An 18,744-nucleotide genomic window follows, 5' to 3' on the forward strand; every position below is an offset into this window, starting at 1 on the left:
TTGATCCATGCGTTCTTGCAGCGCCGCACCAGGGATTGAGCGGCCGGCACCGCGACTTCGGGTTCTTGGTGGGCAAAGACTGTGGGCTGGTAGCCGTAGCAGACCTCGAAAGGGGACATCTGAGTGGCCGAGGAGGTGTGGAGATTATGAGACAGTTCCGCCCAGAGGAGGTACTTAGGCCACTGCGAAGGCTGGGCCGAGACAAAGCAGCGGAGGTACCGGCCCAACTGTTGGTTCGCCCGCTCCGATTGAACGTTGGTCTGTGGGTGATAGCCCGAAGACAGACTGACAGAAGCTCCCACTAGATGGCAGAAGGCCTTCCAGAAACGGGCCGTGAACTGGGGCCACGATCTGAGACCACGTCGACCGGGAACCCGTGGAGACGCACCACGTTCTCCAGAAACAGTTCAGCAGTGCATCGGGCCGAGGGGAAGCCCGGGAGGGCGATGAAGTGAACAGCCTTGGAAAACCAGTCAGTGACCGTCAGGATGGTGTTGAGGTCGTTGACCGGCGGGAGACCTGTGACGAAGTCCAGCCCCACATGGGACCAGGGGCGGCTGGGCACCGGAAGAGGTCTGATGGTGCCAACTGGAGCCTGGGTGGATGCCTTAGAGCGGGCGCAGACGTCACAGGCGCTCGTGAATTCCTTAACGTCCCTCTCCATACGTGGCCACCAGAGAGCCCGTTTCAGGAACTTGAGAGTCCGAGAGAAGCCCGCGTGACCAGACCGGCGTGATGAGTGGGCCCAGGCCAACGCCTCACTGCGACAGGCCGTGGGGACGTAGAGCCGACCGGCGGGGGTCTCTGGCGGCGCTGGGTCATCCCGGAGGGCGTTTTGGATGGCCTCCTCCAATGGCCACCCAAGGTGGGCCACGAAACGATGCTCCGGGAGGATGGGTGCCGGCTCAGACGTGGGCGCTGAATGTGTGAACTGGTGGGAGAGGGCGTCCGCCTTCTGGTTCTTTGTCCCGGGGCGATAGGCGAGATGGAACTCGTAGGGTTCGAAGAAGAGGGCCCAGCGAGCCTGGCGAGGATTTAGCTGCTTGGCGGACCGTATGTGGGTTAGGTTCTGGTGGTCAGTCCAGATGGTGAACGGCTTAGTGGTGCCTAGAAGCCACTGCCTCCATTCCTCCAACGCCCATTTTATGGCCAGCAGCTCGCGATCCCCTACGCCGTACTTCTGCTGGGTGGTGGAAAACTTCCTGGAGAAGTAGGCGCAGGGATGTAGCCTGTCATCTGGGCCGCCTTGGGACAGGATGGCGCCGGCGCCGACATCCGAGGCGTCGACCTCGACCACAAAAGGGACTGCCTGATCCGGATGGCGCAGGATAGGAGCCGATGTGAAACGAGTGACTAGGTAGTGGAAGACCCGAACGGCCTCTGGGGTGAGCCGGAACGGTTGACCAGGTGGGCTTGGTCGGGTGAGAGAGGTGAGAGGTGCTACAATGGTGCTAAAGTCTTTGATAAATCGACGGTAAAAGTTGAAGAAACCCAGAAAACTCTGCAGTTGCTTCAGGCTGGTTGGTAGGGGCCAGTCCTTCACCGCCTGGACTTTCTGAGGGTCCATAGTCAGACCTTGATCCGAAATCAGGTAGCCCAGGAATGAAACGGACCGCTGGTGGAAGGAGCACTTCTCGGGCTTACAGAACAGGTTTTTGTCCAGAAGCCGGGTCAGGACAGCGCGAACATGGTGGTGGTGTTCGGCCTCTGACTGGGAGTAGATAGGATGTCATACAGGTAGGCAAACACCCACCGTCCCAACATGTCACGGAGGACATCATTGATGAAGCGTTGGAAAACGGCGGGGCTATTGCACAGTCCGAAGGGCATGACCTGGTACTCCCAGTGACCGGTGGGGGTGATGAACGCCGTCTTCCACTCATCTCCAGCTTTGATACGGACCAGGTTGTAGGCGCTCCGGAGGTCCAGCTTGGTGAAAATCCGCGCCTGGGAGATGGCATCCAGGGCGGACGTGAGGAGTGGCAGAGGATGGCGATCTCTGACTGTGATCTTGTTCAGTCCTCTGTAGTCTATACAGGGATGGAGACCACCCTCCTTTTTCCTCACAAAGAAGAAGCCTGCGGCACCTGGGGACGACGAGGGTCGGATGAAACCCTGCTGGAGGGCCTGGTCGATATAGTCCTCCATAGCTCTGGACTCAGCAGGAGAGAGAGAAAAAAGGCGCCCCCGGGGTGGACTGGTCCCTGGCTGGAGCTTGATCTCCATGTCGTATGGACGGTGAGACGGCAGCGCGGTGGCTCGCTGCTTATCGAACACCACGGCCAGGTCCCGATAGGGCAGTGGTAGATTGGGCGGTGCGGAACCGGAGCCACTCTCCGGGCAGTCAGGTCGGGGTGGAGGAGGAGAGAGGTGGGTCCGGCAATGGGCCCCCCATTCTAGAAGGCGAGCTTGAGACCAGGAGATCCGTGGGTCGTGGAGGCAGAGCCAGGGAAACCCCAGGATCAGAGGAGAGGAGGGAGCACGGATGATCAGGAAATGAAGGATTTCCCGGTGGCCCTGGACTGTCATCTGGAGGGACTGCGTTCGGCTTTGGACAGGGTAAGGCTGGAGGGGCCTGCCGTCCACCGTAGTCACTGGTACAACCCTCTCCAAGGGGGTAGTGGGGATCAGTAGGCGTTTAGCCAGGTCCACATCCATAAAATTGTCAGCGGCACCCAAGTCCACCAGCGCGTGCATCTGGAGCGAGGTCTCGCCGTATAGGAGGGTGACGTGCAGAAGGAGCCGATTGGAAAGGGCAGGGGCTGGAGGCAACCCAGGCTGAGCGACCCCGAGACTCAGTGGGTTCCTTCGTTTCCCGAACGGAGTGGGCAGTTCATGCGTCTGTGGTCGGAGGAGCCACAATAGGCGCAGAGACCCTCGCGCCACCGTCACTGTCTCTCCTCTGGAGGAAGGTGGCCCAGTTGCATGGGCTCCTCAGTAGCAACGGGTCCGGGAGAAGGCGTGGGAGGACGAGGAAAAGGTCCAGGCGCCCTGGATGGGTGAATGAGGGGCTTGGGCCGAACCAAAACCCGCTGATCTATGCGCAACGCCAGATCCACCACTTCATCCAGGGTCTGGGGCAGCTCCTTTCCCGCCATCTCATCCCGGATGTAGGTTGCCAGTCCCTCCAAGAAGATGGCTCGAAGGGCAGAGTCATCCCAGTGCAGCTTGGCGGAGATGGTGCGGAACTCCGACGCATATGCGCACACAGAGCGCTCCTTCTGACGGAGTTTTAGGAGTCGTGCCTCTGCCCCCATTTCGCTGCTGGGTGGAACAAATGTCTTTCTGAGAGCACCATGTGAGCACCTGTGTGTGTACACGCGCTTGTTTATGTAAGGTTTCTCTATAGGAGCGTCCAATCGAGAGTATGAGGGACCACAGATCCGCCCCCCAAAGATGCGTAGGAGACGGGGGAGCTCCGAGTCCCAGAGATCCAAGCGCTGCCCCAGAACACAGGAACCCCAAGGAGACTGCAACCAGAAAGGCCCCCGCCCCACTCGAGAGGCACAGAGGATCGCCCCGGGGGGCCACAACCAGCAGCCGGCAGAGTCTCTGGAGATATCAGCGGCAAGCCCCCAGGCCCGCCCGAAGCCTCCCACCCCCTAGCCGGCCAAGCCCGGGACCCAGCGACCCGGGACCCAGGGGCGACCACCCCCGCCGGGGACCCAGCAGAGCCCAGGGACCCAGACCCCACCAGGCAGCCACCGGGATCGACCAGGCAGGCGCCAAAGATCTTAAACCCCCTGACCCGGTTGCCACGAACACTCAGGCAGACCAAGGCACCACACCCCACACCAGGTATGGCAGGGGGAGGGGAGACGAACATCTATATCATAAAAAGAAGTCCCAGGAGAAGAGAGGAGTCAAAGGCCCCACCTGACCTATACAGTCATACACAAACACAGTCACACACTCTCTCCCTCATACTCACGCATACATATGCAACCCAAGACTTACAAAAGTGCACACCGGACACCCACTCATGCTCCCCATACACACCCTATTCACTCTGGTCCCGGTACTGCTGCACATTGGGTACAACCATCACCGGTAACCAGAGTTTGACCCTTTCTGCTGGGGTGCTGATGAGCAGGCTCCCCCACCCAACGCCGAGCACAGCAACCCACCACCCCAGACCCCAACCAGACGGCCAGATCTCCCTCCTAGCCTCCAGCCCCAGGAAGCCAAGCAACAACTGAGGTGTGCTAAGACCCCTAGTCTCCCTCCGCCTGCTCCAATATAGTGTTGTGTGTTGATGAGGTGTATTCAATGGCTGTGGTGAGCGGGCAGTGCGGGCATTGTCCGGCCTATGCCAGCTGATGCCACCGCACCACCCCACTTGCACCCACAGACCTCTGTGTCTAAGTGCAGTTTAAAATTGGAAGTGGACACCGGCACTCGGGAGGAGGCTGAGAAATCCCCCTGCCAAGTGCCGTTGAATGTGCTCACTCCCAAGGCCCTAAGTGTGTGTTTGCGTGGAATGTCTTCGGTGGAAGTGTATAAGGTGCAAATAAAATTGGGGGGCAGGTTGCCACAGGAATGCGGAAATGGAGTCCATACCGCACTCCCTGACTTGTCCACCCCCCAAGGTCCTATGTGCATGTTTGTGTGTTGATGTGAGGGAGCAGGAGGAGAAAAATATGCGGGGATGGGGAGGAATGGCTGTTTGCTTCACAGCCAGACAGGACATGGTAAAAAAAAAAAAAAGAAAATCTACCATTTCTTTACATTTTTGTGATTTTTTTAAACTTTGCATTTTTAAATTTTAACACAATTTTCTTTAATAATGAGATTATCACTTTTTATGAACTTTACTATATTTTAGAGGGCTTAATCCAAACTACCTCCTTGTGTCACACCCTTCTTCTATCCAAAGCACTGTATAAAAGTTTTTTTTTTTTTTTTACCGTGTCCTGTCTGGCTGTGAAGCTAACAGAATTGATGTCTGAATGCTGGTAACAAGACTTACAGATTTACTCTCAGGTGGAGCATCAAAGCGTCTGCTTTTAATGTCACACCTGATACTTAAAACTTTATTGTTATTGTTTTTGAATGCTTTGTAATTCCGACCAGACACGGAGACAGAGGTGAATGAGAAAGGAAAAGAAAAGGTGTGTGTGTGTGTGGGGGGGGGGGGGGGGGGTTCCACAAAAATAAACAATAATGAACAAGAGTCTGCTTCTAGACCTGCAGCAAAAGACAAAAAAAGCAAAACAACAAACAAAAAAAAGGGACACAACAACAATACAACAAGATCTAGCTATCACTGCGTCAACTTGATGAAGAAATATATAATCAACATTGCTTAACTGAAGAATCACGATAATAAATCACAGTGCATTAAGTGCCCACCATAGTCTTAAGACCTGTGTTGAACATGCCCAAGCCCATACTTTCGAGAGCACCATGTGAGCACCTGTGTGTGTACACGCGCTTGTTTATGTAAGGTTTATCTATAGGAGCGTCCAACAGAGAGCGTGAGGGACCACAGATCCGCCCCTAAAGATGCGCAGGAGACGGGGGGGGGGGGGGAGCTCCAAGTCCCAGAGATCCAGGCGCTGCCCCAGAACACAGGTACACCAAGGAGACTGCAACCAGAAAGGCCCCCACCCCCCTCGAGAGGCACAGAGGATCGCCCCTGGGGGCCACAACCAGCAGCCGGCAGAGTCCCGGGAGACATCAGCGGCAAGCCCACAGGCCCGCCTGCAGCCTCCCACCCCCTAGCCGGCCGAGCCCGGGACCCAGCAACCCCGGACCCAGGGGCGACCACCCCCGCCGGGGACCCAGCAGAGCCCAGGGACCCAGACCCCACCAGGCAGCCACCGGGATTGATCAGGCAGATGCCAAAATCTTAAACCCCCTGACCCGGTTGCCACGAACACTCAGGCAGACCAAGGCACAACCCCTCACACCAGGTGTGGCAGGGGGAGGGGGGACGAAGATCTATATCATCAAAAGAAGTTCCAGGAGAGGGGAGGAGTCAAAGGCCCCACCTGACATATACAGTCATACACAAACACAATCACACACTCCTTCCCTCATGCTCACACATTCACATACAACCCAAGACTTACAAAAAATGCACGCCGGACACCCACTCATGCTCCCCATACACACCCTATTCACTCTGGTCCCGGTTCTGCTGCACATTGGGTACAGCCATCACCGGTAACCAGAGTTTGACCCTTTCTGCTGGGGTGCTGATGAGCAGGCTCCCCCGCCCAACACTGAGCACAACAACCCACCACCCCAGACCCCAACCAGACGGCCAAATCTCCCTCCTAGCCTCCAGCCCCAGGAAGCCAAGCAACATCAGAGGTGTGCTAAGACCCCTAGTCTCCCTCCGCCTGCTCCAATATAGTGTTGTGTGTTGATGAGGTGTATTCAATGGCTGTGGTGAGCGGGCAGTGCTTGCATTGTCCGACCTATGCCAGCTGATGCCACCGCACCACCCCACTTGCACCCACAGACCTCTGTGTCTAAGTGCAGTTTAAAATTGGAAGTGGGCACCGGCACTCGGGAGGAGGCTGAGAAATCCCCCTGCCAAGTGCCGTTGAATGTGCTCACTCCCAAGGCCCTAAGTGTGTGTTTGCGTGGAATGTCTTCGGTGGAAGTGTATAAGGTGCAAATAAAATTGGGGGGCAGGTTGCCACAGGAATGCGGAAATGGAGTCCATACCGCACTCCCTGACTTGTCCACCCCCCAAGGTCCTATGTGCATGTTTGTGTGGTGATGTGAGGGAGCAGGAGGAGAAAATATGCGGGGATGGGGAGGAATGGCTGTTTGCTTCACAGCCAGACAGGACATGGTAAAAAAAAAAAAAGAAAATCTACCATTTCTTTACATTTTTGTGATTTTTTTAAACTTTGCATTTCTAAATTTTAGATCCATCATTAACACAAATTTCTTTAATAATGAGATTATCACTTTTTATGAACTTTACTATATTTTAGAGGGCTTAATCCAAACTACCTCCTTGTGTCACACCCCTCTGCTATCCAAAGCACTGTATAAAAGTTTTTTTTTTATTTTTTTTTTATTTTTTTTTACCGTGTCCTGTCTGGCTGTGAAGCAAACAGAAATGATGCCTGAATGCTGGTAACAAGCCTTGCAGATTTACTCTCAGGTGGAGCATCAAAGCTTCTGCTTTTAATGTCACACCTGATACTTAAAACTTTATTGTTATTGTTTTTGAATGCTTTGTAATTCTGAGACAGAGGTGAAAGAGAAAGGAAAAGAAAAGGTGGGGAGAGGGGGGGTTCCACAAAAATGAACAATAATGAGCAAGAGTCTGCTTCTAAACCTGCAGAAAAAGACAAAAAAAAAAGCAAAAGAACAAAAAAAGGGACACAACAACAATACAACAAGATCAAGCTATCACTGCGTCAACTTGATGAAGAAATATATAATCAACATTGCTTAACTGAAGAATCACGATAATAAATCACAACGCATTAAGTGCCCACCATAGTCTTAAGACCTGTGTTGAACATGCCCAAGCCCATACTTATGAGAGCACCAGGTGAGCACCTGTGTGTGTACACGCGCTTGTTTATGTAAGGTTTATCTATAGGAGCATCCAACAGAAAGCATGAGGGACCACAGATCCGCCCCTAAAGATGCGCAGGAGACGGGGGGAGCTCCGAGTCCCAGAGATCCAGGCTCTGCCCCAGAACACAGGAACCCCAAGGAGACTGCAACCAGAAAGGCCCCCGCCCCACTCGAGAGGCACAGAGGATCGCCCCGGGGGACCACAACCAGCAGCCGGCACAGTCCCGGGAAACATCAGCGGCAAGCCCACAGGCCCGCCCGCAGCCTCCCACCCCCTAGCCGGCCGAGCCCGGGACCCAGCGACCCGGGACCCAGGGGCGACCACCCCCGCCGGGGACCCAGCAGAGCCCAGCGACCCAGACCCCACCAGGCAATCACCGGGATTGATCAGGCAGATGCCAAAATCTTAAACCCCCTGACCCGGTTGCCACGAACACTCAGGCAGACCAAGGCACAACCCCTCACACCAGGTGTGGCAGGGGGAGGGGGGACGAAGATCTATATCATCAAAAGAAGTTCCAGGAGAGGGGAGGAGTCAAAGGCCCCACCTGACATATACAGTCATACACAAACACAGTCACACACTCCCTCCCTCATGCTCACACATTCACATACAACCCAAGACTAACAAAAAATGCACACCGGACACCCACTCATGCTCCCCATACACACCCTATTCACTCTGGTCCCGGTACTGCTGCACATTGGGTACAACCATCACCGGTAACCAGAGTTTGACCCTTTCTGCTGGGGTGCTGATGAGCAGGCTCCCCCGCCCAACACTGAGCACAACAACCCACCACCCCAGACCCCAACCAGACGGCCAGATCTCCCTCCTAGCCTCCAGCCCCAGGAAGCCAAGCAACAACAGAGGTGTGCTAAAACCCCTAGTCTCCCTCCACCTGCTCCAATATAAAAGTTTTAACTAACTTTTTGCTCATTTTCATCCAAAGAGCCCGGGTTTATTATGATATTCAGACCATTAGAAGTTTTTTTGGGGAAATTTGGCTGCTTTTTCATTTATTTTCAGTCCTGTTGTTTTTGCTTTCTTTTTTGAGAATAAAATGCAAAACATGTTGTAGTCAAGTACAAAACTGGACAAAAATGTCTGAAGGACTGATAAAGATTACATGAAAATCTGGATCTTTGGAAACAAAGGTGTACCCAAACTGCCTTTAAGTTTTTGACACAGCACAGTGAATACTTGTGGAAAGATTAGTGTAATTATCAAAGAGAAGCGGTAAATCTGCCTAGACGGGTGTGGTAACGAAGAGTAAATACTATCTGTGGCAGAATCTGTGTTGAACTTTTAGATTAGTTTACAGAGCAAGCCAGCAAAATATAATAAAAACTATAACAACTTAATAAGCTGGAAAACAACTGCATATTCTTTGGATTTGATCATGTTCAAGAGAAAAACTGAGAAAATCTTCAACACCTGAGACATCTGAAGTCTCCCCCAGCTTTCAGTAGGATGAAACAACGAGGCTCAAGGGGAGGGGCAGGACCTGGTTTCTGCACCTGTCACACCTGCTTATCCACCTCTTCCAGTTCAGCATTTCTTAGAAAACGAGGAGAGAAAGACAGAAATGCCTTGAGGGGTTGTTTTCTCACTGGTTATTGTAACAATAAAGAAAGAGATTGTTTTCCTTTTTTTTATTTTAAACTAAACAGAATTTTTTTCTGGCTTTTCAAGATGAAGTAGGTTTACGTTTAATTCAGCCATTGGGGTTATGCGTACATTAAGAACCAAACTAGATCAAGCTGACGTGTACATATACTTAAACTTGTTTTTACAACAATGTGGTGACATTTGAGCTGTTGTCCTAAGGGCTGCTTGATACGCTTGATGCGTGAAGCCCTTTGGGAGAATCTTAAGCTAACTTCAGAGAGCCGTGGCGCTGATGTCTCTCCGTCTCTTCATCTCTGCTTCTCTCTCTAAAACCACCACAACACCGAACGGGAGTGATTTTGTTCGACGGCGTGGACGTCACAACCGTGAGTTGCACTGTCACGGATTTAAGCTTTTAAAAACCGATTAATTGTCCGTGTGCGTTAGCTAGTAGCAGCGCAGTGAATGTAAACAGGAAATTAGCAGCTTGTTTCTCTGGGTGTTAACGTAATACTCTCTTGTTTGTAACAATAACAAACCAATGTGTTGTTAGACGGAACAAGGCGTCAGGGTTTCTTTTAGGCTGTGTGGGCTCTCCTAGCCTAAGAGCAAGTGTAGCCTGTGAATGGTCTGTTCTCCTCTGCAGGTGGATGAAAATGCTCCATCATCAGAGATACACATCCGTCTCTGGCCCCTTTAGAGCATTTCCCAAACCGCTGCAGTGATCTCAGAGGAGCCAAGCATGAAACCTCAAATCCCAGCAGGAGAATTGTTCTATAAAAGGATCTGGAGGCTGAGATAAACAGCCAGGGCCACAGCATCACAAGGATTTGAACATCAGTGTGATTGCTGCAGGATCAGGATGCACAACCCTGCTCAGGAAAGCGTGGTGGGATACCCGAGTGGAAGTGTGGTGGACAAAGATGCGAATGCAGAGACCACCCTGGGAAGCGCCTATTCGCCAGTGGACTACATGAGCATCACCAGCTTCCCCAGACTTCCAGAGGATGACACTACGTCTGCAGAAAACGTGCTGAAATCTCGAAGAGATGAAGACAATGTCCTCAGTGAGCAGGATACAGGTGATGCTAGTGACGTCTTAATTTATTATTGGGTGAAGTTTGTGGATTAGTCGATTTTTGTGTTTGTTGTCCCATACATCCTTAGACCCAGATCTGTTTTTGAGGTCCGTTCGCCTCCAGCGTCTCCCATCCTCAGCTTCAGACTTGGCCAGCCAGGATGTTGCGTCCCTAAGGGAAACCAACATGGACCCCTTCAAAGAGGACTGCGCCTGTCAGCGAGATGGAATGACGGTCATAATGACAGCCTGTCTCACCTTCGCTACAGGTGTCACTGTAGCTCTCATCATGCAGATCTACTTTGGTGATCCGCAGGTAATGCAAATGATGAAACAGTTTAACTTCTATTTAAAAATAATGTCAAAACTAGTTTTATAATAAAGGAGTTCTTTTCTGTGTGTACTTAAGATCTTCAACCAGGGTGCGGTGGTGACAGATGTGGCTCAGTGTACGTCTCTTGGTTTTGATGTTCTGGGGAAGCAGGGGTCCAGCGTCGATGCTGCCATCGCTGCTGCTCTCTGTTTAGGAATCATCCACCCTCACACATCCGGCATAGGGGGGTGAGTGAAGAGGACACGTTCATAGCTGCTGAAAAAGCTCAGATTTGTTTTAAAGTTGTCTTGGATGCTGTTTAGCGGTGGCGTCATGCTGGTGCATGACATCCGTAAGAATGAGACGAGAGTCATCGACTTTAGAGAGACGGCGCCGTCTGCTCTCCATGAGGACATGCTGCTCACAAACCTCGACTTTAATGTAAAGATTATTTATCTTTAGTCTGTTCATAAAAGGTTGCTACAAGTCAGTGGTGAAACTGTTCCTTCTTATTCGTGATGTTTCAGTCAGGCCTTCTGGTGGGAGTTCCAGGCATGCTCAGTGGGATGCATCAGGCACAGCAGCTTTATGGCAGGTACTCGTTTTTATAATGCTCTATAATCTGTCTCTGTGTTACTAATAGATGCAGCTACAGCCCAAGAATTTGGTAATTCTATATCCTTGTATCATTTTCAACTTCATTTAGCCACTCACTTTTAAATCAAAATTCCTTTAAGTAGATTTTTCCTTGTTTTTCTATCTTTCAAGGGAAGAAAAGCAAAATCACACTAATTAAACCAGATTTTTAAAAGTATGTGAAAGAGAAACCAACATGAACGTATCACAGGTTGTCAGAGGAAACGTTGTTGTTCCTGTCGTTAGACTATAATTACTTAAATGCTGTGTTATTATCATGTTCCAGCTGCCTTAGTTGTTCAGAGATCGGTTTACAGCACTAGAATAACTTGTTTTTGGTAAAAAATGGTAGAAAATTAATTCAGTTTTTACAATTTTTCTTTTATTTTACATTTTAACCAAGAGAGATTCACACCATCTCTGTTACTCCAGGTTACCATGGAAGGACGTGGTTTCCATGGCAGCCAATGTGGCCAGAAATGGATTTAATGTTACTCATGACTTAGGTAATTATATATTATTATTTTGTCTGGGACTGGGCTAAGTCTCCATTATTAATCTCACCCATGATGGTGAAACTATCACAGCCTTTTCTCCCACGCTGCTTCCATCTGATCCCCTCCCCTGTTTCTCCTCAGCTGAAGCTCTGTCTGAAGTCATGAACCAAAACATGTCCGAGGCTTTTCGGGGATTGTTTTTGCTTAAAGGTCAGGCCCCTCTCCCTGGATTCTTCACCCAGCGTGACGACTTAGCTGTCATTTTGGACGCTGTCGCAGCTAAAGGGATAAACGAGTTTTACAGCGGGAATCTGGTGCAGGAAATGGTGTCTGCTGTAAGGAAAACTGTTTTTTTTTTACTCTAATTTATTAAGTAGACATGAATTCTGCACAGTCTCTCCAATCTGAGTCACTACTACCATGCACACACAAAATCTAGTTTTAGCTTAGCTGTTATATTTTTGGGAGGGTCAACAGTTATCACTGGAATATGTTATAAATGCCAGGATTATTGTTAGACACAATATATATTCATTATTCTGTTATTTAGGCAGGAATCATATTCCAAATTTGAAGTACTGTTTGATTAAATACAATTTGAAACATTTAAATTACATTTTGTTTATTTGCGGGGTTTTTTCTTGTCGGTGGATTGCATAAAAATGTCTAGCTTTTAATATCGCAGTATATATCGAATCGTCTTACCTGATTTGTGATTTACACCGTATCATCAGGTACTTGCCCTAATCTCTAGCTGTTGGATGAGCAGAAATGATGTGTGAAGCTTTTATTTACAGTGTAATGAAATAGATTACAGTTATTTAATGAGCCATAAGGCTTGGGATTCCATAGGAAATATGAAATCCACCTTACGGGTCAGTGGGTTATTTAAACCAGAAGATTGGATCTTTTTAATGCAGGGATTAGAAAACCGCTACGTGTTCACTGAGACAACAGAAGAGAGAGAGTCAAGTTTAAAAGTTAAGAATTTTATTACTAACAAATTAAACTAGACTGACTTTAAAACTAAATGTATGGTGTAACTAAAATGGATGAGACGGTGGATGGGTGACGTGTGATGTTAAATCAGAACCAGCAAATCCGAAGAAGCGATTGTTCTGACGGGAACTGAAGTTGTTGTTTTCGCATTAAGCTTTGCTTAGGAGGTTCAGAAACACATGAGACAACATCATGTCGGTCTACCTACCCTTCGTGGAAGTCCTCTGTAGATCAGGAATATCGAGGTCCACGAGCCGGTAGGAAAAGCCGCGGTTCCGATCAGACCCGTCTTTGAGTTACTTGCGGGTGCACGACAAGTTATTGGCGTCTGGATGGTTGAGCTTTTGTTCTGAAAGGAACTGTTGCTGCTGTTGGAATAGCGACTGGATTTTTCAGCTTGTCGTTCGTTCTTTTTGGTTAAAGAGTTTAGATCAGGATTGGCCACTCTGTCACTTTCTCTGGAACGCTTTGAACTGGCGTTAGAGCTGACGTGGCATAGTTTTATACTTCGGATGTTATGGTTTATTGTCGAATGAAAATTAGCAAACACCATCAGAACCACGCCTCCGTCAGATCTGTAAGATTCTGATTGGATCAGTGAAAGTAATGTGTTACGTCTTTTTAACGCTACGTGAAATGAGTCCTGTTGGAACCCTTCAAGTCATATTAATTATTATATTCTAAAGGATCATAATAAGGTAATTAATATTTTGACTTCACAGATCGGTCACATCTTATTTATTGACTAACACTTTGATGGATTAGCTTTATTAAAATAGAGTTCTTTGATTAATTCAAAGAAAAGAGTTAATTCTTCGTTCTTCTGCTGAGCTGGAAATAAGCAGGTTAGAAGGAATGCATGAGACCTTGAGACTATCATACAGAATAGTCTTGAGCAAAGAAGGGAAAAATAAGAGTCATTCCGTTCCGTTACAACAGTAATAAAACCGTTGTGGACTTTGTCCTTGAGAGAAATGCAGCTGTGATGCAGAGAAAAGATGATTCCTCTCTCTGCACGGACATCAAAATGACAGCAGAAATAGCTTTTAGCTTGCAGGAGCTAAATGAAGTGCTGGAATACTGATACTGCACATCCACAGAGACGGTAGACACACCCGTAAATAAGGAAGAGGAATAAAAGCAATGACGCTTAGTTCCTGTTTGTAAGGACACACTGTTCTGGCTCTAAGCTGCTGTCAGGTTAGTTTTCCTGTCAAAGCCACTAAACGGTGTGTGAGAAGGGATCATGGTAGCCCACAGGTAATGACGTGTTTTATGCTAACACTGGTTGCACCGTGTTCCTAAGGGGTATTACTGAAATGTTATGATTTACTCAGACTTAATACTGTTTTCTTGTTTCAAGGATAAAATGTTTTCTGAGGCATAAATAGGTCAATCTGAACATAGTAATTACAAATTTTCTACAGGTGCAAGCAAGAGGCGGTGTTCTGACAGAGGATGACTTTGGAAACTACAGCACCGTCCTACAGAAGCCTGCAGAAGTCACCTATCAGGGTATCTGATCAGTAATTATCAACATCTGCTTCACATGGATCTAACCTCCCAGGCTTCCAGGACATTTTTACCCAACAGCTATAGCTCTGGCGTTTGGGAAACGGCTCGTACCTGGATACATTTAGCTTATGCTAGCTAAATAAATGCATATCACAACCGTTTGAAGTATTTATTTAAATTAATTTCCTTCTTAAGTTGTTTAATTAAACTCATTCATGTCTTCTGACATTTCTGTAGATTGTGTTTTGGTTGTTTGTTTTGCATATTTTTGCATTTATAACCTACTTTTTGGCCAGCTTCTAGGTGCATTTAGTCTGGATAACGATGGCATGCCAAAGCTAATTTTGTAACCTTCTTCAATGTCATTTGTAATCTCCTACATTGTTTTTAAAAATACATTTTTGTTTAAGGATATCATGTTATGGCCGCTCCAGCTCCACATGCAGGCATCGCGTTGATCACTGCACTCAACATCCTTGAAGGCTACAACATCAGCAGCCAGATGCCCAGAAAGGACACCTACCACTGGATTGCAGAGGTAACAAGACAAGGGTTTTAACTTATACACAAATAAATGTGGGCATAATCATCTCTCTTTATTCATTTTACCAAATGCTGGCAGGCTGTGAAGATAGCGTTGGGCCTGGCTAGTAGGCTGGGAGACCCTACTTATGACCCATCAGTCGCAGAGACGGTGGCCAACATGCTGAGGTGGATGTCGCTCCATTTTCCAATAAGCAGCTCTTTATCATATTAAGTAGGATAGATCTGTTTCATTCATCTAAACTTGCCTTTTGGTATCGCCATTTCCTAGTAAATCACAGGCTTCCCAGCTGCGCCAGAAGATCAGTGACTCTCAGACATTCCCTGTCAGCCATTACACTACATCTTTTACCTTGGAGGATGGGTCAGCAGCTGCCCAGGTCATGGTCATGGGTCCAGACGATCACATCGTGTCAGTCGTGAGGTATTTTAAATTTGCTGCATCTTGTTTTAATAGATTTGCAGATAAAATGTTTTAAAATACCACGTTTGCCCTTTTGTTTGTTTTAGCTCATTGAACAAACCATTTGGCAGTGGGATAGTGACTCCTTCTGGAATTCTTTTGAACAGCCAGATCCTGGACTTCTCCTGGCCTAATAAAACAAAGAATGCATCCGCTAACCCAGTAACAAAGCCTTAATCTTTGCTTCAGTCATTTGCTTTGTTTTAGCTCATTGTGGTGGTACCCATATTATTTTTATTCTCTCCTGCAGCACAACACTCCTCAGGCTGGGAAACGCCCCATGTCCTTCCTGATGCCCACAGCTGTGAGGCCAGCTGTGGGCTTTTGTGGCACATACGTAGGAGTTGGATCATCCAACGGCGAGAAAGCTCTCAGTGGCATCACACAGGTTTATTTACCTCCCAGCATAATTAATAGATATAGAGATTATTTTTAATCATCACACTTTTCCTGTCAAAGTTATGAAAAATGTATTTATAACATTTGATCTATTTACTGTGGAATGTTAAATAAACTTTTTGGATCCTCCTCAGGTACTGATGAATGTCCTCTCCTCACATAAAAACTTGAATGACAGTTTAGCATCTGGGAGACTCCACCCACAGCTGGAGCCCGACACCCTCCTGGTGGACGGTGAGTTTTTCTCACCTAACCTTACGATTCATGTTTAATGTTTTAGTTCCACTGCAAAACTATTTATAAGCTCTAAGCTATTTATTTAATCATAAATTAAATAATTTTGTCAAGTGAATAAAAGTAGTTTTTCGTGCGGTCAGAGGGATTTTAGTGTGAAAAATCCGATGTTTCTCTTTCTGGTGAATGAAATCTAACCACTACTCAGTTTGTTTACATGAATGTGGTTTATATTGTCACTTTATTCTCAATTGAACATTTTTAATGTTACCTTGTCCAAATGTATAAAGTTACTAATAAGCTGTGACTCACCATTTCACCGATCTAATGCCCAATCCACTTCAAACTGAAGACGCAGCGACTACCCGTCCTTTTAAAGGAAAACAAAAAGAAATCAGCATGAGCTAAATGATTTAGAGAAAACCCATTGATTAAAAACTGCTGACACTCATCTCATCAGCTGTGGGATGTTTTCAGCATCCGCAATAGTCTTAACTTAGCAACAGTCTGATGGAAAATGCAAGTTTGCACCCTTTCTTGTTCCTGGTCTTCACTCTGATCCACTGTGGAATTGGTCGATTCTGTTTCTGCTACTTGGTCAGGAAGCGCTTGATCCTGAACGTTACGTGGCACGTGTGTTGCTATGGAAAATTTAAGTCAAGGTGCGAACTTGCATTTTCCATAACAGCACACATGCTGTTTGTTTCAGAAAATGTTGACTGAATAAAACAATTTTTTTCATGCAAAAATGATCACATTTGGACTCTAGTTGTATTAGATGGGGAAGTTAGGGAAATCCCTCAGCCTGGATCCGTCTGACCAGGTCTGGGTGATATGGCCTAAAATCAATATCACGATATGTCGAGGATTTCACCTCAGTAACTATAAATGGATGATAACTACAGGTTTGCGCAGAAACAAAAGTTGTCCGCTAGATGGGGCTGTCACATTTTTACGCGAGTCAAGGTGGTACAGCTTCTTAAAGGGACAGGAACGTTGCCAACCTACACACATCTTTTTATTTTTTATTATCAAATTTATTGACATGGGAAAAATAGTAAACTAACAGTAAACTAAAGCGCCGATGTACAGCATTGCTACCATGGCACACAGCTGTACTCCACTCTGTCTGCTGTGACTAGTAATCTGACTGTTCAAATTCAAATTCAAAAATACTTCATTAATCCCAGAGGGAAATTTATTGCTGTAGTAGCTCAGAATAATAATAATAATAATAATAATAATCAAGTCATCAAAGAGTTATTGTATATTACAATGGCTGTTGGCAGGAAGGATCTCCAGTAGCGGTCAGTGTTGCAGCGACAAGACAGATAATCTACTGTAGGGGAGAAAATGGGATGTTCTTGAATCCGAACAGATAAATCAAGCAATGCTTCTTGATCGCAGATTGACAACTTCCTTTTTCTTCATTTGGTTTCCCTACAGCTGAGTTTTTGGAAGATGACGTGAAGCTGCTGAAGGCCAAAGGACACACAGTTGAAAGGATGGGTGTCCTTTCGTTGGTGGAAGGCACACGGAGAACCAATGACCTCATCATTGGAGTGAAGGACCCACGTAGTGCTGATGCTTCTGCCCTCACCATTTCCAACACACCTTAGTGCATCCATCACTTTTTCCAGTATTCACTCACATTACAGCAGGGATCAAACTCGTAGGATACTAGTGAAAGAAGAAAAGGTGGAATAAAAATGATCAAACTACTACAGTCATCAAAATCTCACAGCAAACTGCCATTTAAATAAAAATCCACTTAGCTTTCTGTGAGTTCACCTCACATCTGTTTGCTCGAGTCACACGGTACAAGGTTTTCAAAGTAAAAGCCCACCCAGCAGTGGCACTAAAGTTAGCTGCAAATGAAATAATGTAATTGCTGAACTTATGAGAGGAATGTTTGAGAGTATTTTCTCTATCACTGTTTAGTCAGAATTTCAGAGGTAAATTATTGAGCAATAAATGAAATCATAAACCAATAATGTAAAATGTACAAAAAAATGCATAGTGTGCAGTACATGCATTAACAGTCAACTTATTTTTTAATGTTTTTTGTCAATTATTCCAAATATTACCAAGGATGTTGCTAGATGACAAGTGAAGAGACTTGCTTTGTCTTTGTCTAACTGTCCTTCCCTTGCTTGTAGTGTGGCATGTAACTGTGATTATGTTGTCTTGCACAGCTGCTGGAGTTTTACCTTCTTTTTGAGAACATGTTAGGTGATAACATACCCAGACAGAGATGTTTAACAGGAATGTGATTTCCACATCTTGGTTTACTACTTTTACTGAGATGGTTTTATTGATTTTAAAGTATTTCTTATATTGTTACTGTTCTTTTTGCATTCTTAATATAGTTTTAGTGGTTTATTTGCTGCTTTTCTTGAAAATCATTAGAATTATTTGAGAGAGGGTCACCCTTGTTCTCTGAATGGGAATTAAAACAGTTTAATGTAAAATCAATTTTTACATCACTGTTTGACTGTAGATGTTTTTATTCCTAAAATCTATATTCAGCCTGGAACTCTTCGGGATGGGTGTCATGTGTTTTTGGTGCAATTAAGCGGAATAATAGAAGTAAAATCGAACACGTTTTTCTCTCACACTAAATTGATCAAATAGGTTTCTAATCTTAGAGTCTTGTCTTGTGTACTGTTAATGCACACATTTGCACACCTGATGTTTGATTATTTTGTGTTTATAATTGAAGGAAAAATCGGTTTTGTTCAAATTTGTGAAATAAAAATGTTTGCACATACCCACATAAGCAGTGTTCCGCAATTTGTCATCATACTTGCATTTAATACAATTTGAAAAATAGATAAAACAGCTCAGTTTATTCAGGACTATTTAGGAAATAGTCATGAACTTGTTAACCTAAGGAGTGCGTTT

At 46.7% G+C, this 18,744-nt stretch overlaps 1 protein-coding gene across 1 annotated transcript; it reads left to right on the forward strand.

Annotated features, from left to right (window-relative positions):
* The first annotated feature begins 9,142 nt into the window (after window positions 1-9,142).
* LOC107391026 (glutathione hydrolase 7) lies at window positions 9,143-18,612 on the forward strand. Its single transcript, XM_015968059.3, has 16 exons — window positions 9,143-9,549; window positions 9,810-10,245; window positions 10,331-10,557; window positions 10,651-10,802; window positions 10,878-10,995; window positions 11,082-11,149; window positions 11,623-11,696; window positions 11,829-12,022; window positions 14,114-14,201; window positions 14,612-14,739; window positions 14,824-14,912; window positions 15,016-15,168; window positions 15,255-15,369; window positions 15,458-15,595; window positions 15,741-15,840; window positions 17,287-18,612. Exons 2-16 carry the CDS (start codon window positions 10,026-10,028, stop codon window positions 17,457-17,459), a joined length of 2,037 nt encoding a protein of 678 aa, XP_015823545.1. The 5' UTR covers window positions 9,143-9,549; window positions 9,810-10,025; the 3' UTR covers window positions 17,460-18,612.
* The last annotated feature ends 132 nt before the right edge of the window (window positions 18,613-18,744 follow it).

The sequence above is a fragment of the Nothobranchius furzeri genome, chromosome 15 (genome assembly GCF_043380555.1).
Source record: "Nothobranchius furzeri strain GRZ-AD chromosome 15, NfurGRZ-RIMD1, whole genome shotgun sequence".
Lineage (NCBI taxonomy): Eukaryota > Metazoa > Chordata > Actinopteri > Cyprinodontiformes > Nothobranchiidae > Nothobranchius > Nothobranchius furzeri.